Here is a 26,978-nt window from a genome sequence, read left to right as displayed (position 1 = left end):
TGAGGGGCTTTTGTCAAGAAATGAATCGGGAAAATCATCCGCAGATTAATCAATGATGCAAATAAAGGTTAGTTGCAGCTATGTTTGACATTTGTATGTGTAATACCATTGTCAAATGTCTTGTTGTATGTTTAGGGGACATATAGATTCTATGATCCTAATATTCAGAAAAAAAACAAAAATAAAAGCAGAAAAACTGTTTTACTTTGTAAACAGAGGCGTCTTTATAATAAGAAGACATTGTACAAGTCTTACTCAACTTGTTTTGCAGTGTGTGTCTGTCAAACACCAGAAATACTGACTCATTTTTCCCAGTCTCCTCCCTTTCATTTTTGAGTATAATTACATGTGAAAGAAACATGCCGTGTGACTTTCATCATCTATTTGCAAATACAATGCTCGTGAATCCCATAAGCTGTTTTATTAGAAGCAAACCAAACAGAAAAGGAAATTTCATCAGAAGGTTTTATTCCATGTGTGTCATTTAGTGTGTTTTCTTTCTTTTTCTTCTTACATCGGGTCTTCTATATGTTTTATGGTCTTGTCAATCGACTCTGCCTTCATCTCCCCTCCGCTCCTCAGTTCCTTCCTTTTTTAATTTCGTCTTCACTAAGCTACTCAAAGTTCATCATTCTCTGGTTCTAAACCACTTTCCCTCTCATCACTGCTGACTGCCAGTGCCCGCCATGAATCTCACCCTGGTCTCAGCAGTGTAACGCAGGAATATAAATCAGTCTCTCTACAGCTTTACTGTCATCTGACACCAGGCCATGGCAGGGCAAGGGAGGAAAAGTAGGGCCATGAACTCCAGCCTTGAAAAACTTTCCCCTTCAACATGTGTGCGGTATACTGTATATTTGATGGGGAACCAATCCAACAGCAGAAATCACATTTTGGATGAAGATTAAATTGTCCACAAGCGATAATTCATTGCCCCATTTGTGACAGTCAACCAGTAAAGTGGTATTCGGTGTCCAGATAAGTGCAGGATTCTGCTGACTAGTTGGGATGTCAAGCGTGTTTCGACAGGCTGAAATGTCGAATCAGGTCTCTACTCATGGATCCGTGCTGACTTGGAACTCAACCCCACAAACAGGACATCCGATGGTGTCAGGCGGACGGCAGCTGAGGAGCGTCCTGGCCTGGTCTGGTCACTCTGTCTGGCATTCCGGGGATAACACGGGAGTAACTCAGAGCTCAGAATGAAATTCCCAAAACCCTTGACCTGCTGTCAGACGGGTGAACTCACAAAAAGAGAGGCAGCTCAGACAGTTGATGTTTGTGCACTTTCACTTCAGGTTGTCAGTAGCTGTTGAGTTCACTCCTCTTCATCTGTGTCAAACACATATTCAGTCACTTATATTGTGATGCAGTCACTTGTTCAGTTAGTTGAAAACGCTGAAACACTTACAAAACTTACCCCTGGATTCCTTTTGTTGTGTTTTTAGACAACTTTAACATGACAGAAAGACACTAATAGTGCAGCTACAATATACAAATACAAATATTTACTGTATCCAACTTCTTAAATGGATTTGCTGCTGTTCTTCATTTCCTGTTCTTGCAAATTGCATACCTTTTTTGTTTTTGGCAGCTGATGAGACAAAATTTGCAGCTTGAGTTTTGGTAACTTCTTTTGGTTTATTTCTTAAAGATTTGAAACATAAATCGATTTGAAAAGAAGGGAAGTAAAACGAAAAATATGGAAATTGATCTTGAAGTCTGTAACTATGATGCGCAACATGTCTGTTGCTACAATTTGTGCAGCTCTAAGGTCAAATTTGTGACGGAATGGCCAGAGATGCTAAGAAAAGCTTTACACAACTGTGTGTGTGTGTGTGTGTGTGTGTATCAAGGGGATTGAAAGAGATCCTTGTTTGGGTGGGTGGGTGTGGGTTTGGGTCGTGGAGAGCATGTACGTTTGGTCAGTGTGTGAGAGAGAAGGAGGGAGAGAGAGAGAGAGAGAGAGAGAGAGAGAGTCTCACATACGGGGAGGGGGAAAACCGCCTCTCACATCTGGCTCGTCATGTCAGAGGTCCAGGCTCACATGCAGAAGTTATGCTGAAACACTGCTGCACCTTCGCCCTACCGGCTGCTGTAGATGAGTCTGGCAGGGGGGTGAGGAGGGCAGAAATGCTGGATGAATTAACTCAGTATTAGTGAGTACAAATCCTCATCCGCCTTCGGTGGTGCAGGAAGGTGACGCAGCGCGAGAGGAGCTTTTATACCAGGTGGAGCGGTAACGACCATTGCGGCAGCCAGACGCAAGCGGCAGCAGCGGACGCCGGGTGCGCACTGTCCCAGCCGGGGCTATCCACAGTGGGAATAGGAGGGATTGAGGAATAACGGCTTGTTGACGGAGCGCTGGTTTCGTTGTCAGGGAATATGCGTCCGGCTGCACCGCAATGACAACCCAGCGAAGGTCTGCCAAGCTGCAGCTGCGGCGGTCGATCAGCGAGCAGCTGCGGGACTCCACGTCCAAGGCTTGGGATCTGCTGTGGAGGAATGTCCGGGAGAGACGGCTGGCAGGTCAGAGAGCCTAAACCAAATGGAAGTGAAACTTATTTTAATATGCCGGAATGCAGTTTATCCTCATTTTGACTGACACAAGTCTGTCAAATTGATTTGTTGGGCCACAGAAGCACGAGTCGTGAACCGCTACCCTAAGACACCCCATAGTGTTTAAATAATTAAACAGATGTAGCCTATGTGTGTGTGGATTTCTGACTGGCCACAATTTCCCCGCATTATTATTTGCGGGATATTGGGCATTTAAAACAATTTTGCTGAATATTATTAGAATGAAATCGAAAACAAAAGTTAATCTTAGTCTATGTGCTGCATATAGCCCCTGTGTTATGCCTGATAGCGTCATGCGCTGCGCGCTCCCTGATATTTTGGGAAGGTCATTGTCAAATATAGTGCTCAAACAGCGCAGGCATGTGCTGCGGACAGGAGTCTAGCCGGGGGTTAAGATACCAATCACTCTGCATTTGTTGTCCTAATCTGGAGAATGGTTTATTTTGTTAATTGCATTTTCGAGGGGGGGCGAGGGGGTATTTAGGATTTAGGATTTCATACATATGTGCACGGAGTTAAAAATTGTGTGCGCCAATGCACCAAGTTTGGAGGGTCAGTCGGTTTGCATTATATACACAGTGGCCTGGATGCGCAGAGTTTGGACGTCTCTCTCTCTCTCTCTCTCTCTCTCTCTCTCTCTCTCTTTCTCTCCCACTCAGCTGTGCGTCAGAGAGGGAGGAGAAGGAGAAAAGTGAGGGAATAAAGAGAGCGACTTGCATCTGTCTCCTCGGTTTAATGTAATTACCGAGATGTCTGCCTCTTAAGCAAATTAAACGACGGACACTCCCACATTCACAAGCCCACGAACCGCCCCAGGCCACGGTGTCGCTCAAAGCCGCCGTGTCTGTCAAGTGCAGCGGTGATAGATCTCATGTGTGACCAGCAGAAGTCTACTTGTGCATCGTTTTCGGTATTGCATGATGGATAATTACTGTGATGAATTTTGCTTATGTGATGCTTTTGCGCACAATGAATGAATAAGAGAGGAATATCGGACAAATGGAGCATCAGAGAACACCTGCTGCCCTAAGTAATCCTCTTTACCCTAGTTTCTCACCTCTTCTACCTCCTGTCCTCTAGCCAGACCCCAAAACCCACAGCCCCTCCTCCAAAAGCCCTCCCTCATCCCACTGCTTAACCCATCAGCTCACAAGGCACACAGTTCACATCTGTCTGGATCAGATTTTGAAATGGGGAATCCTTAAAATGTGCACATCTGGCCTCTCTGTTATGCTGGTATTCAGCAATGCATTTTCCACTCTATGCATTAGTCAAAGCAATGGCGGGTAATATAAGGAAGTCAGGGTTAGGAATTGTGGAAATGTTTTCATAATGAAACTGTATTTGTGAGGGGGGAATTTGCCATTTGAACAACAGAAAAACTGTAAATGAACCAGAGTATGTCTAGTTTTGCTACACAAAGTGAACAAAAAGGGACACAGGAGCAGAAAAGCAGCAGCAAAATAGTGTATAAAAGAACAAATGCACATATAGCATAGCGCTTATGCCGACAAAAACAGTTCATATATCACCTAGATTAAACAACTGACTGAATCTCATAGTGGATTCGATTGTGGTAATGGTTCCATTCAATCATCTGTATGTTGTGTGTGCGTGTGTGAAAACTGAGAGCACACAATAGCACCTGGATTTAGATGTAATCCCACAGATTTTTAGGTTAGCGGTGGGGGTCGAATCTCCCTTTTGCGTGTGGGATTTGTGGGTCTTAGTTGCTTCGGTGTGAGTGTCGGTGTGTGTGTTTGTTAGAAAACATGGATGCCGGTAAATGAGTTTAAACCTTTCCCTTGCATCACTTCTTTACAGCTAGTCATCATTCTCACTCTATCAGTTTGCCGCCTCACCTACCTGGTGCTTTTTCGCTGCTTTACTGAGAAAACTCAGCAAGCTGTGAGGGAAAAACATTGATTGTTTAACAGTGTCTCATTAACAGCCCTGAATGCATTTGAAACGAAATTCAGCTGCCTCATCATGCTTTAAAGATAATCTCAAGGCTTCATCAACAAACTGAGGTTTCATCTCTGGTTCCGGCCTTTAGTAAAAGTTGTAAAAGGTAAATGTTCTCATCTTTCCCTCAAAGAATCGTGTTTTCCTGTGTTAACGAGCAGTTTTTTCTATACAGCTTCAGAATAAGCAAGATACTACACACACATTTTAACATGTCAGTTTTCTGATTGATTCAGTTTAGTTTGCTTCTAGTCACATTTCAGATATTTCTTCTTATCTCTTTTGAGCTCGTGTGCAGCCTTAGATGCTCAGGAATGGGGTGCCTCCGCTGTATCTAAGTCTATAGGTTAAAGATTAAAGGTGACCGGACTTTGACAGTCAGAGCTCAGAGCTTGGAAATGCCTGACTGTGGAGCTCATTAATGTCATCCTTTAGATCACTTTTAACCTCCTAAAGGGCTTTTTATAGGGTGACCTGCAGCTTTTTCCTGAAATGGCAAGATGTATCAAACTGAATTTTTATATATTTGATCCATCTTTACTGTAACATAACTGTAGCTGATTTTTCAGTCTCCTCCACAGTTTGCCTGTTTAGTTTCTGTCCTGTCTTGGCTGGCTGTAACTGAGACGGAGTGCCGGATATTATATTACTGACTGCTTACTACAGCCCTACTCTGTGCCAATCCATTTACACACATCTTTTTAGCTCGCTATCATATTGTTGCTTCAGCCTGCTGTACCCTGCATCACTTGGAGGGTTTGCTCAGTGCTCTGCATGGTGTTTTGGGTGTATTTTCTTTTGTCTTTTTATTTAGACTGACATGAAAAGTAAATTAAACAAAGTCTATTCATACTTCTGGTTTTGCAATGAGAAATCTTGGAAGATAAATTGTGATATTTTCTCCCAGATAACCTCAAGAGGGCAGTCTAATCAAATCACACATTGAATCACAGATTTTAAGTTTTCACAACTTCTATGACTGAGCATCAATATGTGATGTGTGGTTAATGCACATTTCTGAGATTTAAAACTCGTACCGCTCTGACAGCGTATGACCTGCAGACTGCTGTACAGTAATGGCTCTCTGCTGTGAGATCAGGTGCCTGTGTGTGACTGCTGACCTAAAATTGACTTTGCTGTGACCTACTTTTCATGTGCAACCCCAACCCCACTCTTACCCCCTGCCTATTAGCTCCCTAAAATGAATTAAATGCCCCCCTATATCCTCCAGTCCTGGCAAATATTCACCATTCTAGCAAACTAGGTCAAATATGAACTTCCCTCCTCCTTCACCGCATTCTGTAAATTTATCCAACAACTCAGTTACTGTATGGCAACATTCAGTCACACATTTCAGAAATGAGCATTTCTGACTACAACTGCTAAACAACATATTTTTGATGGAAGTACTGTGATCAAGAGGAGGGGATTTAGAGGGGGGGTAACCCATATGTTGGGACTAAATTACCCAAACTAAACTAACAAAGACAGTCAAACCAGTTCCACCTTAAGCAGCTATAACAGTAAAATGTTGGTTGTACAACGTATTAACAATCTAATAATGACACATTTAACAATATGTCAGACATTCTTCTCAGAGTACTTTTACTTTTGATACTTTAAGTCTGTTGTTACTGCTTATGTACTTTTACTAGGATTTTGAATACAGAACTTTTACTTGTAATGTGGTATTGTTACTTTCACTTAAGTAACCACTTGGATCAGTTATGTTAAACGTCATGTGATATGAACTTCATGGTGTGGATTTAGAGAACTTTTCTGAATGGCATTACAATCCTACTCAACATGAGTAACAATAGGTTTGTTCCTACATACATTCCTCAACACTGTCTCACACACCCACATACTCTCTATTGTTCTGCACTTTCCCATTTTACTTTGGCATATGGCTGTTGGGATAAGGTTTTTTTTTCCAGGCCTATCCCCAATCTCATCACATCTCCCATCCCAGATATGCGGTTCTCTCTCTCTCTCTCACACACACACACACACACACACACACACACACACACACACACACACACACACACACACACACACACACACACAGACGCACACTTGCCCAAGGCATGTACCAAATTGCGTCTCTGGCACAGGAAGCGGTGAAATGTTCCCTGAGCTCTCATGCCATTGGCTGCTGGTCATATGACCAAAGGAAAGACCCTGTGGAAGCAAGAGTTTGAGAGTCTTCCTACCATCTCAGCTGAGAAACAGCATGTGTGTGGGGGGGTGGTGATGGTGGGGTAACAAGGTCTGTCATCTGAGTCAGGTGGTGTGATGAAGCTTGTGTGTTTGTTCGGCTGTGGTGAGTTGAAGGGAGGAGGCGGACGGGTGGGGAGCTGATTCGACTTCCAGTGAGGGCATGTTAGAGGCAGGAATTCAGGAGGAGTACTCGTACAACAACTCATCAGGGCGAGAGGGAGGAAGACTTGTACATTAGTGAGGATCAGATTGTTACGATATGGAGGCTGTGGATAGCTGTATGACCGTTATGGATGATGCGGACACTGCAATGAATATGGACAGTGTGGCTACTTCAGCACACAGAGCAAATGCTGCAGGGACTGAAGAGACAGTAAACAGTCTGGACTGTCGGGATGAAGCAGAAACTGACTATGCTGAAGATGTTACTGGTGGGAGAGTTCAAAAATGTACACACCCCACCAGCGTAACCATCGCTGACAGTGTGGACAGTGTGACGGACGATGTAGAGAGTGCTGACACTGTCTTTACTGAGGACAGCGCGGACAGTGCTGACCTCACAGACAGTAGGAGTATGGAAATCGATGACCTCGTGGACAGTATGGATCAAAGTGCCAAGGACGACAGTAATGGCTGCGAGAGTGACAGCGACAGCACCAATGAGGGAACTTGTCTGGAGGCCATGACACCTTACGGGCATGACTACTACCTGAGGTTGGGCGACACCCCTCGACGGCGCTCTGCCCTGCGCCTCTCCCGCATCATTGCCCGCCAGCAGCTGCTACGGAGGCTGGCACAAGGTAGAAATAGAGAGTTATGGCAAAGTGATACCGTGTCCATCACAGTGTGTCATGTACGATGTCTGAATTTGACCTAATTGGTTGGATGTTCTCTCATGAAAAATGGAAGGAAGTATGTCAGTTTAATTAAGTGATGTCATTTTTTTCACATTTCTTGTATGTTTCTCTTCCTATTAGCTGTTTTTACAAGGGGGAGATGGAACATGAATAGATTAGACACTGCCATGTCTAGTGTTTGAAGCCTACGTAGTGAGAATTTCCCATTAGCTTTTATTTCTCGTGTGGATGAACTCACGAAACTCCTCATCTGTTTGTTCATTCAGAGGTAGAGAGGAGAGCTGGGTGAAGATTCAAACAATGTACGCTTTGATAAAGACAGTGTGTCGCTTTTAAAACATAAAGAGGGATTCTGATTGCAACCTTTTCATTATGAGATTCTGTCTTTGTCATTGAGGGGTTTTTGACCTATTTCACAGATTTATTTAAGTAACTATCTTCTGTTTCATCATGCTCTTTGAGAATGCTTTATTGGCGAGGGCTTACATACTACAGGTTGCCAATGCTCCCACATATTTATGGTTTTAATCAGTTGGACATATGGAGCCACTTCTCCTCTGAAGATGTCTTTCATAAATCTGAAAGAAGTCACAACAAACCCTAAAGGACTGTAGTGTTATTGTTTTTGTCTATGTCCTTCCTACCCAACTTGTCAGCTATGTATTCCATGGTAACTTCCTCAACTTCCTGTCATATGACTCATGTTTCCCGGGGAGTAAACATCCCGGTGTTCAGAAAGAGGCTTTGGGCTGCTGCAGCATCTATTCTTACGTGTGTTGAGTTCATTGTAGTAAAAGAGTTAACTGTCCTCTGTATCCTGAGGTTTTTTTTGTTGTGTTGTTTTGCAGATAATGTTCTAATTTACTGTACCATGGCATGTGGCTCTGGTCGCATGACGGAGCAGAGACCTGTCAGGTCTTGTGTTAGTTGTTGTTTTATCCCCTGCAGATGAATTTGTCTGTGCGAGCCAAATCTTGTATGAAGGATCCAAAAAGATTGATAATAGATAGAGACATGACAGCTGTGGTGGGTGAGGAATGTCAGAAGGAGAAGCAAGTTTATGCCTGTGCTGGTTTTGAGTGATGGTATGACTTATTTAACTTAATACTGCTTGTTCTTGCACTACTGTCATCATGTCTTTCACACACACACACACACACACACACACACACACACACACACACACACCAGTTGGCTTCCACTTTTCAGCAGCTGGTAAAGTGTCAGACAGACATAAATAAAAAAGAACTGTGACCTCACCAAACCTACATCTGAAAGAAATTGTTTATATTAATAAAATAGTTAATTTATACATGGCCTATATAAAGATATAATCAATCATTTTTATAATAACAATGGATCAAATATCTATGTTTAACACAAGATGGGTTTCCATCCACCTGTTTTTAAGCACATTTTAAATTTGCACATAAAAAACCTTGAAATATGGTCAAAAGGAGTTTGCTTTAGTGGTACCTGACTGGGAAATTAGCATCATCAGCTAATCATCACATAATGGTGGATGGAAATGCGCATTAATTTACATTTTCTCTTTCCAATTTTCTTGAAATTCAGTTAAAATTTGCACTACATTCAGATGAGAACCCAGCTACTGTTACGTAGTGTTTCATATTGTAAATTACCTGCTCAGCACCAAGTGACAAATGGACAAAGTTAGCGACTAGCTGGTGAACATAGAGGGGCCATAACAGCTGCTAAAAAGCCAGATATTTCCATCAGGAGTTGGTGGAGACCAAAATCAGAGCTAAAAAAGAGTGAATGTCTCACCCACATTCATGGGACGTGTAAATAGACAATTTAGAAGAATATTTTAATTAAAATAAAGAATATTTTAATTTTGTCTTCACAGCTGGTTTTTGCTGCCTCCAAGTGGCGAAAAAAGCAGTAATACAAAATCCAATACAAAAGCAATACTAAATCCAAACAGGTTTCACTATACAGTTAGTTGACACTGGCAAAGTGACTGAAAATGAAGTATACTCAGTACACTAAGAATACAAAAAAAACTGATTTTTGAGCATGCTTTTAATGAACACTCTTCTTCGATAACGCAATAAACAAAGGAAATGGAGAAGCTTGTAACTGCCGAAAAATTAAAGAAAATTGTGGCTGGTGGTAAAGCTGTTTTGTGAACATCACACAAAAGTTTCATTGATAGTGACTCTCCAAAGTAGAGTCTTATTGACGGGCATCTGCCCCATTTATTCAGAGCAACTCTCACTGAATACAAGTTAATCTATCACTCACTATAATACTCACCACAACTAGTGTTACTGTGCCAAACCATAAGGTTGTACTGACTCTCAATCCAAGCTGAGCACTAAACTGTTTCTATTTCAGCCAGCTTACAATAAATAAAAAAGTATACATCCCTTTCATGTAAATACAGCCTTCATAATTTGACATGAGTCTAAATGCATTGCTTTAACACCCTCTGGTGGAGAAAATGTAGCATAGCCACAACTTGATCACCTACAGTCTTCCTGTCTCATCCTATCCCACCCTATTAATCCAATCTGTTAACACTCACCATAACCTCGGTACTGTGAGTAATCATGGTCAACTGTTAACTTACATCAGTCCTGTTGTTTATCAGATTGCATATCCAGGTGCTGTCGAACCTCTGCAGTCCTCAGTCAGTGATGCACAAGAGACTCTGCGCCTGAACCTGCACACATTTCATGCCAGCGTTGACTCTATTTCACAGTGCATTCTTGAGGGCTTGACATCATCACAGATGAACCATATGGGACGGGACAGACGTATTCCTCTTTGACATCCCTCCCTCCCTTCCTTCCTCCCTCTCTCCCATCACTCCTCCTCTGCCTTCTTTGCTACTTTTTTTTCTTTGTGACCTTTAAACATGAAGGACTAAGTGCTTTAGCGTATGTGGGAATATGGCTGCTTTCCAGGGATCCTGTGTGTGTGTGTGTGTGTGTGTGTGTGTGTGTAGAGGAACTGTGACTCAATGCTTAGTTCATGCCTATACAGCCTTTACAAGCAATAACTTATCTCTTCTCTGTCCAGTATCAGTGTTGTTTATCTCTTCTTAGTTATCAGATTAATTTTGACTGAAAGGACTCATTTAAATAAACATCAGTTAAATATAACTTTGTATAATCAACCAAATACTCTTTAGTTTTTCTCTCTGTTGAGCGTTGGCCTATCCAACAATTATCCCAGCTGAGTCCTGCTGACATGTTCGGTCCAGGAACTTCCTGTTGCTGTTCTTAGCTCACATGCAGCTCTGGACGCCTGGGAAATTCAGAGCAGGAAATGATGTCATGCAAGGCACTTCAGGGTCCTTGAGACCCAGCACAAGGCGGACATAACGCTGAGAAAAAGATGCCAGAAAGTCAAGGGTACTGGTGTTGGATAAAAGGGAGGAAATGAAAGGTAGAGGAAAGAAAGGCAAAGGCACACTTTAAGAGAAAAAAACTCTAAGGACATTAGGGTGCTTGTATTATGTGTATTATGTAACATAGCGGGCACCTTTTGTTATGTAAGGAATTACCTTACGGCCCCTTTGTCCCACACATGGACGCCCATATTCACACACCCACACAGAGTCATACACATACCATCTGCCCACCTTCCCTGCTGTTGTTCTAGTGACTGGCTGCCGGTTGTCATATATTCTCCACAGCAGGAATGCAGCAACATGGAATAGACTGAGGGAAAAGCACAGTGGGCAGCTTGGATTAGCTCCTGTGTGCATGTGTGTGTTTTGTGGCCCACTAATAACATGTTTGTGCACTAATTAATCTCTTGATTAAATTCTACACAGATGAATAGCAATGCTTTGTTCTCACGCTGACACTGAGCTTTGCCGCTTGGCACCTTTGTGCACAAACACAAAGATGCATAGCCAATAACACGTGCACAAACACTGTGGAACGCCTATTTGTGCTTTTTTTACCCACTATATTTGGGGACTACAATGGCTTCATAACTATTGATTGCTTTTGAATGCATCACTAGGGTTTTGAAGTTCTTGTAGCATTGTTATGGTCAGTTGATTAGTAATAGGATGTATTTGCAAGTATGGTGTATTTATTCATCTATAAGAACTCAATTTAGTATTTCCATTGTTTAGCAGCACATTAAGAAGCAGATCACCAACACTTTTACTTGATCATATTTTAGTCCTTAATGAAGAGCTCAAACTTTAGCTCTAGTAATGTGTTACTCTACATAAACAATTTGGAGAAATGGACAGTGGTTTTGAAAACTATTATTTACTCTTTGAATCAATATCCTTTCATTCAATTACACCACCCCCTTTTTTAAGGGCTCAGTAATTTCCTTAAACCGCAGGACATTGTAGTTTTTTATTTCTGGTTTAGGTCTTTAAATGGGATTTGTTGACATCAAAAAAAGGAAAAAATATAATATCACCAGACTTATCCATTAACATTTCTTTTTTGTAATGTCTCCTGCTCTTCATCTGCATCTCCTGTTTATTTAATCTGGCTTCTGTAGAAAAAAGGTCAATAATCTCTTAAATCTCACATACAGTAAATAAGCGGCTGGTGTGGTACAGTTTTCCTGCTTGTGGTTTTCCCACGGGGTCTGTTCATTTCAGCTGCCTTCCCTACCCCAGCTGTCTGCCTGTCTCATCCTTTTTACATTCTTTGACTCACTGGGGGCAACATCTGGACTGTATGTGTACGCACTGCGTTCTCCCGGTCTGCAGTATTGCACAGTAAACCAAAAGAAAAGAGGCCGAGGTCAGAGTCTCCTTGCTTTCCTGCCAGTAGGTTCAGCTGACATGTGAAGTTAGCGTCCACCAGTCATCAGTCTGTGACCTCGGGGGCAGGCTGATGCAAACGCCAGCTGAAATTAGCCCTTTCCACCATGGACATGATGGGACAACAGCAGCTCCGGTAATGACAAAGAAGATGTGGAATTGGTGGCATCAAGCAGCCTCTTGTAGGAGCAAAGAAGAAGAAAGGATGAGGAGGTTTCAGTGAAAGAAGAAAAGAGGATGGATCGATGAAGAGCGAGGGAGTATTTTTGTATAGAGGAATATTGTGAAGGGATAAGAAAATTCACACAAGAATGAACAAGAGGTAAAAAGTGAGAACCAGAGCGAATAGTGTAGTGTAGCATAAAGCGGAGAGAGCTGAGAGATATTGTATGTGGATCCTAACAAAGCAGAAAGTGTGAGAGAGGAGGCTGAGAAGAAAATTAGAGGGAAGAGAAAACCTGCATGGGGCAGGCTGGAAGAGGGAGGCAGAGTTGTAAACAGAAGGGTTGGAGAGGCAGCGAGGAAGAAAGTACAGAATCGTTGCCACTTGATGGAAAGCTGGATAGCAGCGAGTGGATGTGCCATGGGATGGAGAGGAAACTTCAGTCTGAGCAAAGGAGAAAGAAATAGAAGCATGTCTTCACCTGCACCATGAGGGCTTCAAGTAAGTTTTCAGCTCTCTGCGTTTCCTCAGATTTCCTCACCCTACAGGCTCTCTCTGGTAAAACTTTTTCTCACTGGAATTTCTCTGAGAGAGTCTCTGGTCTATTTTCAGAGTGTTACACACAAAAATATTTTTCACAGTCTGCCATCGTGTTTCTTCGTATGTGATTTGGAGAGATGAGTTATGCCGAGAATGCAGGGAGAGGGATGTAATTGCTGGATTGCGGTAGAGGGATCATTTCCTCTGACCGTTCTCATCTCTGATGATGAAGACGGAGGCTTTTTATTGCCCTGCTGAACCTTGTCCCCTGTGTTTCTGCGGTGCCTCTCCCTCTCACTGCCAGCACCTCTAAATGAGTGAATGAGACAAGTGAGAGTAAATGAGTGGGGTTTTGAAAAGTTGTGGAAATTGCTGTTGGTGGGTTTTAGATGAGAGTGACATTACTCTGTTATATTTAAGAGGTGTGGACGTTTATATTATTTTGAACTTAACTACTTGTCATTTAATGTCTATTATTTACAGTTTATATAATTAGTTTGACTTGCTTGGATTTTTTAGAAGATGTCTTCCTACAAACCTTAAGCTTCTCACTCTGTCTTTTGCACATTTATTTTTTAAATGTATGTGTGTGTATGCATAGGTGTAAATGTCTTTCTGCTTATGTATGTCTCTGTGTATATATTATATATTTTACACTGCTGTGTTTTATCACTGGCACCAAGATCATTCAAATGTCTTTGTCAGCACAAAGCTCTGCTCATAAAGAAAACGTATACCCACACACACACAAACACACACACACACACACACACACACACACACACACACACACACACACACACACACACACATTTCAGAGCTGGCAGTTTAGCAGTGTGAGCAATACATATGCTAGCGGAAAAAAGCAGTAAAACAAATGCCTGTAAAACGTCTCGTGGTGCTGGCGGCAGCACTTAATGGGGTGTGGTGCCATGTGTAAGGCTTGTTAAATGTATCCATTAACGGCTGAAATCCAATTGCCGGTTTATCTGATTGTTTATTATTTGAAAGTACATGATATGTGATGTATATATAAACTGTGTAAACTGCTTCCGTTGTCCTCCCAAGATAATGTGGGTCACTCACTGGCTCACTTCCAGCTTTTCCAATCTCATCATTCCAGTGAATTCCCAGAGGAAAATGTAATTCTCTGAGATGTTCCTCCACAGTATGGGATAGGGAAAACAGACAATAAAATACAGATCAGTCTACTGGAATTCTCAGAGGGAAATTCAATAATGAGGGGACTTTCCTCCACAAAAAAATATATTATTGTAGGTCCCACTTCAACAACACTGTTTTTTTTATTACTGTGAATTGTTGCCAAAAATCCATATGATGATGTGTAATACTCAACATGTCTTTTTTTGCTTTACAGAGATTGAGGCTAAGGAGGCTTGTGATTGGCTTAGGGCAGCGGGATTTCCACAGTACGCCCAGCTCTATGAAGGTAACACACACACACACACACACACACGCACACACACACACACATACACACACAGACACACATACACACAGAGAGTAGCAACCCAGCTAACTTGTTTGACACAAAGACTTGCCCCCATCAAATCTCTGCTTTTGTTCTTTCCTGTTCCTAGTTTTTTTTCTCTCTCTTCTTATTTTTTCCATCATCTCTGTTTCTCTTTTTCTGCCATCCCTCCCTCTTTGTATCCTCGTCTTCTGGACCGCTGCGTTCTATTTCCAGGCTTCAGTTCCTGTCCAGAGGGAGGGGTCATGGGAAAGGCCTTGTTATCACTACCCGGACTCTCATAGCTTCTCTCTCTCTTTTTTCTTCCACCTTTCTCCTTCTACCCTGTCCTCAGCATGCCCACCACTCCTCTTCAAGCAGGCATTTTATTACCCTTTCTTTGTTTCTTTCTTTGTTTCTTTCTTTTTTCTTTCTTTCTTTCTTTCTTTCTTTCTTGCCCTTCTTTCACTTTTCTGGAAAACCTGCAGGCGTTCATTCATGTGATGATCATCGGGTCTCATACAGTTAAGGGACAAACAGGAAATGGCCCCAGTAATCTAAGAAGTAGTTCTTAAAATCCAGCAGTCCTGCTTTAGCAGCACACAGACACACACACACACACACACACACACACTCACACATATACACTGTACTTCTCTGTGAACCACTGTGAGCTCCAGTAATGTCGGGTTATGGATGGCGGCCTCTGGGACTCTGTGGCTGCTGCCGGCTGCACATGATGCCTGTAGTCTGCCACCACACACAGAGAATCACCAAAATAAAAGGCTTGAGTCATTTTGGCAGCAACATTGTGGGGAATTCAAGTTATTTTGGGGTTTGAAAATGTGTGTGTGTGTGTGTGTGTGTGTTCTGTACACTTCAGATTTAGATGACAGGTGCTGACAGTGGTGGCAGCAGTTGTGCCACAAGTCGCAAACTTCATTAACAGTTTACCCGCAGAGAAATCTGCTGTCTCCTGTCAGTCATTAACAAACAAAACTCGCTCTCTCTTTTTCTTCTTTCTCTCTTTCACAGATTCCCAGTTCCCAATTGATATTTCCTCAGTGAAAAGGGACCATGACTTTTTGGACCGGGATCTGGTGGAGCCTTTAAGTCGGTAAGGGCACTCGCACAAACACACATACATATATACACACATACACTTATACACACTCACTCATACACATGCAGACCTCATTCTTTCTCTAGTAAAATCACAGATTCCTTTTCTCGCCCCCTCCCACTGGTTCTGTAGTCTGACTTGTCCCTGCCGCCGGGTGCTAACCGCTCATCATTAGATGTCTGACCCCGACCCTTAATGAAGTCCCCATCCCTGTCTCCCGCTCAGACACCCAAGCTTTGATCTGGTCACCTCCCCTCCCCTCTGCCACGCTCTGATCTCCCATTCAAAGAGCAAAGACCCTCAGGGGGTAAAACAGGGGGGCTGAGGGTAACGGGGAAGGAGTGAGGGGATGCCAGTATATTCTACCAGATGGCTTTGAGTGTGTGTTTTAAGTCCCTTTGCACACCTCTATGATCTTTCTGTTTCACATCTCCTCTTCTTTTCTTCCCATTGAAGTTTTCCCGGCTTGCACCAGTATACTTGCTCCCCCCCTTATCTTTTTCTCTTTTCTCTGTTCACCCCCACCCCTCCAATTCTCCAATGTCTATGGTAGAGGAGGGTGTGGTAATTATAGCATTAGGGATTCTTGACAGCTATATTGTTAGAGAATACACATCAGACCCCCTGAGAACTGTCCCAGGAGCTGTTAAACACGTTCATAATGAGCTCTTTCTTGTTCGTACATTTCCCTTTACATGTTTTCTTTCCTGAACTGTTTAATTTTTAGATTATACATTCATGCTTGCAAGAATACATCGTGTATGGAGCATAGAATTCAAAATCCGATTCAGAATTGTTTGTACCATCCTGCAGTAGAAATACAGGTTACGGAGACTAAAATGGCTCCCTCTGTATATTTTTCAACTTGGATGTTTACTCTCAGCAAGAAAGACAGTTGATATGACAGCTTGCTGCTTTCTTGCTGTTATTTTTCTGGTTTATATGTAGCAACAAGCAATCCCTTGTCTACCCGCTTATATGAGAGGACAGGGAAAGTAAACAGTGAACAAAGGAGGAGGATTGCTCACTGTGCTATTAGAGGCTGAAATCTTTCAAATGATAGAGGTCACGAGCCCCAAAACATGGTTTTAATGATCCCATCTTGAAAGGCACCAAATGCAGACACCACCCTCCTAACCAGCCGCTCTTCACATGCCCCGAGTTCCAGCAGGGGGAGGGAGAAAGTGGGTGGGAAGGATGGGTGCAGACTACATGTAGAGTTTTTGGTAAGGAGGTTTGCTCCCAGAGGTCAAGAGTATGGAAGTGGGTGGGGATGGGTTACAGATGAAGGGAGGAGGGAGGGTAGTAGAGGGGAGGAGCTGGCTGTGTTTCTGGGGAAGATGTGCTCCTTGAAAGTGAGGATCAGTCCCTGTGGAGTGATGCCAGAGAAGGAGAGGAGAGGAATAGGGGGGGAAGGCAAGGTGGGAGAAAGGGATAGACAGAGTGTAATGAGAATAATCAGAAAAGAAGATCAAAGAGGAAAATGAAGAGACATGTCTGAGAGTGACAGAAGGAAAAGGAGACAGTGGCAGGAGTGAGAGATAAGAGACTGTGAAAGTGAAAGAGTGAAGAAGGAAACAAACACACAGCAACAAACAGACCATATCCAAACTACCAGCACTGGCATGTTTCACTGACTGTGTGTTAATGTGTGTGTTGCAGACGTCTAAATACTCTAAACAAGTGTGCTTCCATGAAACTGGATGTCAGCCACCCCAAGAAGAAAGTAAGATATTTTTTTCCAACTGTGAGAGAGCATCTTTGTTTGTGTTTTGCTGTCTGGGCAACTGAAAATATAATGCAATGTTTCTAAAAGGGGATTCACAGGGCTTGTGGATTTTCTGGTCCAGTTGATTTAAGGGTGGTGAAAATTGTGTCATTCAAACTAGATCAATGAAGCCCAAACCACAAATTTATTCAAATGGACAATGTTTTTATCCAAGGTGTATCTTGTGTCAAGTCACCTTACCCATAGGCTGATGGCTCCCTGATGACAGGTGTGGTTAACCATCCAACCCACCCAGAGAGATAGAACGTCTCAAAACCATTAACAATTAAAGAAGTACACAATTAAAATGCATCAGTCCAAAAGAGTAGGAGTACAGAGACAATAATAGTCACAATTCTAAAATTTGTTTTGATTTTACCCTTACAAGTCGCGATGAAAGACCTTCATTCCATGTGACACTATCTTTACAACTCTTAATTCATTTGTAGTGAATCCTAAATAGACTGATCTAAAGCAAAGGAACTATATATGTAAATAAAACCTAAATGGAACATGAAAACTCTTATTTAGGGCTTTGTGTTCTAAATTTTGACCCTGTACCTAATACCTCCTTTATCCTTCCATAGGGTGATGACTCTGATGAAGATGACCCATTGGCCATCAGTAAAAGGTGGACATTCGAGTGGAGCAGCCGACGTTGGTCTCGCCTACAAGACTTCCTGTTGGACAGCACCAATGAAAGCAGCCCGACCGGTCAGGGGGAGGGTCTGCACAGCACAGTGAGCAGTGAGAGTGTGCTGACAGACCTGAGCGAGCAAGAGATCACAGAAATCTCCTCGCTACACAGCGAGGACTCCACCTCCGCCATGCCTGACTCTATATCTATGGCATCCCTCTCCGCTTCCTACCAACCACCCAGGGAACTTCCACACTACAACTCCCTGCCAATCAAGAGCGGTCGCCATGGGCAAGGCGGGCGGAGTAAAGCCAAAGAGTTTTTGCGTCGTATGGAACTTATGCGTACCTGGGGACCGTCGACGAGGCGGAAAAGCTCAAATCGCAGGCCACCACTGGTCATCAGTGGGCCGGTGTTACAGGGAGAGGAGCCTCACGCGCTGCAGATGCTCCAGTGTACTCCCATCAGCCAGTTAGAACACAGCCCTAAACACAACCACCAAACTGATGGTGATGCTTCCTCTGTCTCCATTACCGATGATTGCAAAGGCCAATCCGAGGTGAGTGTGAGCCCCAGCAGTGAGACAGTGGCACCCAGTGTGAAGGAGCCTGTGTGTACAAAACCCCGCACTGCCAGCAAGAGAAGCAGCATGTATCTGGAAGATATGGAGCTGCCCTCTCAGGGTAAGAGGACTGAGGGACAGAGCCAGTTTGGCAGAAACCAGTTTCGCTCATATGAAAACCTCCTCGTTCACATCCCGAAAGACCATAAACCAGGCACCTTTCCAAAAGCTCTATCCATAGAGAGCCTTGCGCCTTCCCCTGATGACAGGAATAACGGGGCCCAGTCACGGGACCAAACTTCTCCATCCAAAAATGGCCTGGGTGAGCCCTGGTCTGGTAAACCTCTGTCCAAACCCCCCTGTCCGGGAGCTCCTAGGGGCAGCAGGGTGAGTGTATATGACAACGTGCCGGGCTCCCATCTTTACGCCAGCACAGGAGACCTGCTGGACCTAGAGAAAGAGGACAATCTGTTCCCTCACCTAGATGACATCATCCAGCACGTTAGCGGTTTGCAGCAAATAGTTGACCACTGGAGCCGCAGTGTGCTGCCCGAGGGTGAGACAGGGGAGGGGGAGGAGGAAGGGGAGGGCAGGACCACCCCGAGTGAGGGGGAGAGAGATGGGGTCTCCTTGAACGACACTGATTCGACAGGGACCAGTCGGGAGAGGCGGGACTCTGGATTCGGGGCCTCACTGACAAGACCACGGTGCGTTGCTGTTCAGGCAGTTAAAAGATAATTTTGATTTTTACCAACTTGGGTCTTGGCCCTCATTTTTATTGGTTAACTTTGCACTCACTAAAGTAATTGCTGAGATCTTGGAACACACCAACAACGCTACAACAAAGGCGAACAAGGTAAACAGTCAGACAGTCAGGTTGTAAACAAGACAGCAGGTTTGCCTGATGAGCATCTAAACCACTTTAATTGGAGGTAAAAAGTGAGGGAACCCCTTGTCAGTAATAATCCCTTAATGCACAGGGAAACTGGTGCGGTAGGTCAAAGATGAACCAGGGAGTTGTCAATAAACTATTATGGATGAATAGTTGAACAGTTTGGGTAATACATTTACTGTTCGCCTCCGTTTTCTCTTCAAAATAAGTTTGTCTAACAGGGAGATTTGCTTTTTTTAGTATTTAAAAAAAAAAAAAAAAAAAACTCGAATTGACTTGGGGCCACTACCAAGTATTGTCAGGAGGGGTGGAGGGCCGCAAACGGTCCCTGGGGCGACAGTTTGAGATTCCTCGGCTACAGAGGTGCTCCAGCCTGGAGATTTGTTTAAAACCACTGTGACTGTTGCGTTTCTTGCGCCATTGAACTTATAATAAACAATGTTCCCACATTCCCTAAGCAATCATCATGTTTGAGAATGTTATTATCACCAATAGGGAAGATGGCCAAAACAGTGATAATAAGATCCAAGTTGTAACAAACCAGAATTATCCTTTAAATTGACCTGATAAGGCCTCCACATTTACTGAATCGCTCAGTCTCTCTTATTATTTACTGGTATTTTCTCTTCATCCCAGCCTACGATGGCCTAGTTTCAGGACCTCTGATCATCTCAACCAGCCAGCATCCTCACTGCAGATCGGCAGCCAATCAGCAGGCCAGCTCAGCCTGCTGCAGAAGTTCTCTTTGCTCCGTCTCACGGCCATCATGGAGAAATATTCCATGTCTAATAAACATGGCTGGACATGGTGGGTATACGTGCTGCTACTTCTGCTTACAAAGTTTCTGTTGTTTCTGTTGTGCCTTATTATTTTTTCCATGCCAACTAAGGATGCTCTGTATGTGTGTGACATTTTTTGCATTGTTTATTTTTACAGCTCCCTTCAACTTCTCTATATCAGAGACGAAACAGCAGGACCATATGCACAATCAACAACACATGTTTTAAGAAGCATAACATAATCCACAACACCGACACTGGCTGTTACAATGGGTTCATGCATGTTTAGGTTGTCAAAGGCGGCAGTGTTGGTCAAAAACTGGCTTTAGATTTCTCAGCCGCACACAGCACAGCCCAACAGTCGCCATGACCTGCAAACACAAGTACATCCATGTGCTGTTAACGATCAGCCCTGTTTGTTTTTACTATCCCCGAGAGGGAAACTCTGTTGACCAGCATCTACAGGAAGAGAGAGATAATGAAAGCATAGGCCGCTCTTTCTCCCACACACTTCCCTAATTGTTTTCTGTCTATTGCTCCCAGGTCTGTTCCCAAGTTTATGAAGCGCATGAAGGTGCCAGACTATAAAGAGAAGAGTGTGTTTGGTGTTCCCCTCATCATCCATGTCCAGCGCTGTGGTTTTCCGCTCCCTCTGTGTTTACAGCAGGCCCTCTGCCACCTCAGAACACACTGTCTGGACCAGGTTAGAGAGGAAAACAACTTTTACAAGGCTGCATTTACTATACATTTCAACCAACAGAATAACCAACAGATGTTGGTTATTTACATTTGCCCTGTTTCTTTTCCATCTTGCCCTTCTATCTATCTTCTTTCCTTCCTGTCTCAGGTGGGATTGTTCCGCAAGTCCGGCGTGAAGTCTCGTATTCAGGCTCTGAGGCAACAGTGTGAGCTGTCCCCTGACTCTGTGAGCTACGAAGACCAGTCAGCGTATGATGTGGCCGACATGGTCAAACAGTTCTTCAGAGACTTGCCAGAGCCTCTGCTAACAAGCAAGCTGGGGGAAACCTTCCTGCATATTTACCAGTGTAAGTCGCCTCGGAGCGATGACTGCTGCAACATGTTGTCATACTGAAGTCATCTGCCTCAGAAGATGATGACTGTAAATGGTTTAAACTGAGATCATTTGAATGTGGATTGGTACAGCCAACCAGTCTGTTAATATTATGCCCACAAGCTGTATTTTTTAGCAGGGTACATAGCATTTACAGGAAGTACTAAACGGTCAAAATAAGTGACAAACTATAGCTTTAATGTCTCACTGACAATAATTGTTTTGATATTTTATATGATATACCTATATTCTTCATCTTGTCCAAAATGTTGCTATTTACTGTATGTATGTATTATATTTATGAAATGTCGTACATCAAAGATTGGATGTTTGGAACTGTGAGCTATCCTTTGATCCATCCTCAAGTCCTCTTTTTTATTTTTTTTGTCTTTAGATGTCCCAAAAGAGCAGAGGTTGCAGGCCGTCAGAGCAGCCATTTTGTTGATGCCAGACGAAAACAGGGAGGTTCTGCAGACGTTGCTCTCCTTTCTGCGTGATGTCACTTCCTTGGTGGAGGAGAACCAGATGACGCCGATGAACCTGGCTGTTTGTTTGGGACCTTCGCTCTTCCACCTCAGCATATTGAAGAACGAGACACTGTCGCCAAGGTGCATATACGAGCTGAAACCAAACTCATAATTGTGTGTTATTTTATGATATGATGCATTTGTCAAATATAGCTCTTGCTGTGCAAATTTAAATCACAATATTTCTTTTACATTTTTATATATATTAATTTCACTGTAAATAAAGGTGAACAGTTATTAAGCTAAGAGAAAACAGCAATGTAAGTTTGACAAATACAGAATTTAAAATTTTCTTTGACCTGCTAAACGCTGTTGTTTTTCTAGTATAAGTTATGTCAGTCAGTATTACTACTGCTATCATAACTATCATGGTGTCTTATTTCCCTCTATGTAATTTGCCACCAAAACCACGTTATTTTTTTGTTAGTTCATTCAACTTGCATAAAGGCTTTCCGTACGTATGGGAACTCCTTATGACAGAAACCTCAACAAGTACATTCTTCTGTTTCCCACTATGTGAATCCTCTTATGATTTATGTTCTGCATATTCTCTATAATTTCTCTATTCCTCAAGGTCAATCCAGAGGAAGTACACCACAGGCCGCCCCGATCAGAAAGACCTTAGTGAGAACCTGGCCGCCACCCAGGGTCTGGCACACATGATCATTGAGTGCCAGCGGCTCTTTCAGGTCAGGATTTATAGCAGTATTTGATTGCTTATAAATTATCCATATACGATGGGTTGACTGCTACTTTTAGGGTTGTCTCCACAAGAGCATATAATGATAAATGACTGACAGGAGTTGCAATTTATCGTGTTGACTAAGAAATAAGACATAATCACGTCTTTATATGTGAAATTAACGGACAAAAATAACAAAGCAGAGTGATGTTTTTCCCCCGCTGCATTGTTATTATCCAAGGCTACAGTATTATTGTGGGTAATGAGCTCATTTCTAAAACTGTATATCATCATTACCTTGTGGCTGTCAGTGTGTACAGTTTACAGTATACTGCTCTCGCCTGTAAAAACCTTTTTAGTGACTAAGAAAAACAGGCTGTGGCGCAGAGGCAGAGTGGGTCGTCCTCTTATCGGAAGGTTGTTGGTTTGATCCCCGGCTCCTGGTGCCACATATTGTGTGGCAAGTATCCTTGAGCAAGATACTGAAACCCCAAAAATTGCTGCCGTTCATCGGTTATGAATGAGTTAGATTCTGTTCGATTCGCTTTGCCATCACTGAATGAATGTGTGTGAAAGGGTGAATGTGCCATGTAGTGTAAAAGTGCTTTGAGTGGTTGGAAGACTAGAAAGGTGCAAAGTACAGGTCCATTTACCATTACCAAGTGTTTTTGAGTTGAATGTGGTTTTATGAGTTTAGAGCAAGAATGGTCCTTCCACAGAGGATAGTGTAATTCTTCCAAAATATGTGACCAGTGTTGGAATTTAAAGGTTTTTTTGACATTGGATATTAATATGTTGTTCCACTTTTCAAGAGCTGGCATGACATATTTATAAATCTCTGTCATCTCAGTGCATAAGCTATTGCTCCAATAGGAAATTGACAACCCAGTGAAATTGCACTTCGTTTTATTTGTCAAGATCTATTTTCTGCTTTAGACATGGTAATATTTAGGCCTGAACTGATGTGATGTGATGCACGTCCTCCGTCTCTTTTTCCAGATCCCAGAGGAGATGGTGACCCAGTCTCGCAACTCCTACATGGAGGCTGAGCTGATGGTGCCCCCACTGGACGAGCTGTGCAAGGTTCATGAGGAAGATGTGGATGAGGACGAGGAAGAGGAGGATGAGGAAGGATCCTATCATGCACACTTTGAAAGGCTTGTCCAGAACCTGCTGGAAGAGGCCAAAGATAAGAGCAAAGGCTGGGTGTCTCGCTCAACTACTGATCATACAGAACTGGCATTTAAAAAGGTATGTGGTTTTGGAATTTCTGGAATATGAAGGGATTTTGAGAGGGCCAGGAAAGAAAGAAAGGAAAACAGGAAATATCAGCATCTTTATAAATCTATGACACAGGAATTAAATTGTTTGTCTGTTTGGGGTTTGATGTATAGTGTGCCAAAAAACAAGTAAATTAAAGGAAAATCCTGATTTTTATAGACATCTCTTTGCATGAAGACCTACTTAAATTCAAAATATACACGATCAGATGAAGTATACATCTCTTTTGTCACAATGTATTTGTGTGTAAGGTGGGAGACGGTAACCCTCTGAGACGGTGGCGAGTGTGTGTTGAGGTGTCGGCAACTCCCAATGAGGTGCTGCAGCGGCTGCTGAGAGAGCGCCCCCTGTGGCAGACTGAGCTACAGCAGGAGAAGGTTCTGGAGACGCTGGATAAACAGACAGACGTGTACCAATACTCCTGCCACAACATGGCACCTCAACCCAGCTGCGACTATGTGGTACTAAGGTCAGGATTAATGGATTTTAATGTCTGAATGCTTTGTGTGTTTTCTTGAGAATTATTAAATACGTAGCTTTTCAGGTACTTTAAGCAATCACCTTACACTGTCAGTGCCAACAGATTTTTTTAAAAGCAGTTGTAGTCACAACACGTTAAGACTATTACAATTTAAAATAAAACTATTACAATTCAAAATAAAAAATGTTTTCTGATGTTTTATAGACCAACAACTTATCAGTCAATCAAGAAAATAATATGAAGATTAGTTGATAATTAAAATAATTATTAGTTGCAGTCCTAAAAAAACAATATCTCACATTCCCACATTAAATGCCTGACTGAACTCACCGCTTTTCTATTATTTTGTCTCTACGCCCCCTCAGATCATGGCGCACAGACCTGTGTAAAGGCTCCTGCGCGTTGGTGTGTGTGTCCATCGAACACGATGACAGCCCACGCGTGGGAGCCGTGAGGGCGGTGGTGCTGGAGTCACAATACCTCCTCGAGCCATGTGGGACTGGGAGGACCAGGCTCACACATATCTCCAGAGTGGACCTCAGGTGTGGGCGGACTTTAAGTGTTCTCATAGTCGAGGTTTTAATCAGCATTACAATCATTAATATGCATTATTTACTCTTCTTGCTACAGGGGAAGGTCTCCAGAATGGTACAACAAGGCTTTTGGTCACCTGTGTGTTAATGAAGTCCAGATGATTCGCTCCTCTTTTCAACCGATAGATCAGACGAGCATTGAGGCAAAGATCTGAACCTCAGAGATCAAGCTTTGTCTTGGGTCACACTTCCAGAGCAGTTGGGCCTGAGAACCAGTGACCCAGAAGAGGGCTCATCCAGGCAGTGGACTTTGTGTCTTTTCACGCTGCTGAGCCACACTGAGGTTTACTGTACCATACTGTACTGAGTTACAGTCATTCAAACACAGAAGGGAAGGGAGGAGTGTTTTTTTTTGTATATTACTTCTTATTTATCTCATAAATTATAATTTTAAAATCCATGTTTTACACCACGGAACAAATGCTGGTTTCCAGTTCCAAATATGAAACCACTAATTTGATTTTCTTTGCATAACCGTTGATGTTTCATATAATTGGCTTGCAACCATGTGCATTACGTAAGGTTGTGTGGACAGAAAGTATTTTCAGTTTCAATTGCTCTGGATCATTCTTCCAAATCCTCATCTACTAATCCAATATCCTGCAAAAAAAGATGACCTTATAAGACAGCCATCACCAGCAGCTGTGATCATGAGATGGTTGCCACAGTGTTCGGGTTAATGTTGAATATGTATTAATTTAGCAATTGTTATCGTAATAGAGCACCTACCTGGAACTTACACATACATATATGACTGATTCTGAAAATCTGAAAAAAGTTATTCATACTTACAGTTGAAATCCTGTATTTGTATTGATTAATTTTAGAACACTCTATAAAATGTCCCATGGCCTGCCAGTGAATATAAATGACTCATGTGAATGAAACAATTTTTCCTCTCAAATGTGTTATTGAACAGACCTAATCTGCATTCATCACAGTCAGTCAAAACAGACATTACAAAATCACACTGACAATATTTGGTATTGACATCTTATTCCTGTTATAGTCACACTTTTGAATGAATTTGTCCATCTATAAACTAATGCAAACTGGACCAGCTTTTTACTCCTCCTACAATACTGTTAACTTCCACAAGTACAGAAACATAAATCCCAGTTCATCCTGTCAATAGGAATTACCAGGACCAGTACAATATGGGTACATGTCAACGTTACATTGTGAAAAGTGCACTAGTTCAGGAAAAAGACAAGTACATGAGGAATCTGGATTACAGAAAAAGGAAACAATCGGGTCCATAAATGTACATTGTGTTTAATATCACTGTTGATTTAGTTCTCTGTCACTATTTTCAGTGTTAAACTTATCTAAATGTTATTTTAAAGTTATTATTTTCATTATATCAATGTATATGGTTTCACTTTTGCTTTTCTTGCTGTCATGTTATACAATGTCTAAGACATGTGACCATTTCACTGCTTCTGGGAAGCATGTTTGAAATTGTGTGTGCCCGTGTATCTGCATTTTAGATATACGTACAGCCTGTATTGTAAATATAAATGACGCTTTCTGTGCCAGCAGATCAAACATCATAGCTTTTCAGGGTCTTCCTATCATATTGATAAACAGAAATGTGAACTGTCCACACACCATCCTACTAAAGCTATAGCAGACTAAAGCTTGCTCTGCCATGGCACTGCCATGGCTTTTTTTTTTGTTACGGCTGTAGGCAGCGTTGCTATGGTGTTGCTATGATACAGTATCTCTACAGTACCACCAAAATCCTATGTGGATGCTGTTTGCTGAGAAGTAGTGGTGTGTGTGTGTGTGTGTGTGTGTGTGTGTGTGTGTGTAAATATGCGTGTATGAAAGAGACAAAAAGACAAAGAGTGAGTGAGTGACTCTGACGTGAGCCCGTGTCTGTTTAGGGAGAGGCTTTAAATCTAGCTGAGTAGCTGAGACCAGGTCTGCTTGGTTATTTCTGGCAAAGTGACAGAAAACAGAACCATTGTTTCTAAACAAGAGAATAAAAACTCTGAAAAATCAACAA

General features: G+C 42.6%; 1 protein-coding gene and 1 long non-coding RNA gene across 4 annotated transcripts; one reads left to right on the top strand and one right to left on the bottom strand.

The window, feature by feature from the left end:
- Positions 1-264: 264 nt before the first annotated feature.
- LOC127363822 (uncharacterized) lies at positions 265-10,377 on the bottom strand. The gene is made up of 3 exons (XR_007884942.1): positions 10,222-10,377; positions 1,990-2,539; positions 265-1,332 (listed from the first exon to the last, which is right to left on the bottom strand). It is a non-coding gene; the product is annotated as an uncharacterized LOC127363822 (long non-coding RNA).
- stard13a (StAR-related lipid transfer (START) domain containing 13a) lies at positions 2,394-26,978 on the top strand. 3 transcript variants are annotated; one of them, XM_051400709.1, is made up of 14 exons: positions 2,394-2,529; positions 14,478-14,549; positions 15,606-15,687; positions 17,356-17,419; positions 18,049-19,367; positions 20,189-20,359; positions 20,875-21,034; positions 21,179-21,377; positions 21,798-22,011; positions 22,505-22,619; positions 23,612-23,863; positions 24,145-24,362; positions 24,740-24,916; positions 25,005-26,978. In XM_051400709.1, the coding sequence occupies exons 1-14, from the start codon at positions 2,406-2,408 to the stop codon at positions 25,120-25,122; spliced, it is 3,285 nt and encodes a 1,094-aa protein (XP_051256669.1). In that variant the 5' UTR covers positions 2,394-2,405; the 3' UTR covers positions 25,123-26,978. The 3 variants fall into 3 exon arrangements, with proteins under 3 accessions (XP_051256669.1, XP_051256668.1, XP_051256670.1); XM_051400708.1 differs by lacking the exon at positions 2,394-2,529 and adding an exon at positions 6,736-7,568; XM_051400710.1 differs by lacking the exon at positions 2,394-2,529 and adding an exon at positions 12,148-13,060.

The sequence above is a fragment of the Dicentrarchus labrax genome, unplaced genomic scaffold (genome assembly GCF_905237075.1).
Source record: "Dicentrarchus labrax unplaced genomic scaffold, dlabrax2021, whole genome shotgun sequence".
Lineage (NCBI taxonomy): Eukaryota > Metazoa > Chordata > Actinopteri > Moronidae > Dicentrarchus > Dicentrarchus labrax.
This window is presented reverse-complemented; position numbering and strand designations above follow the sequence as displayed.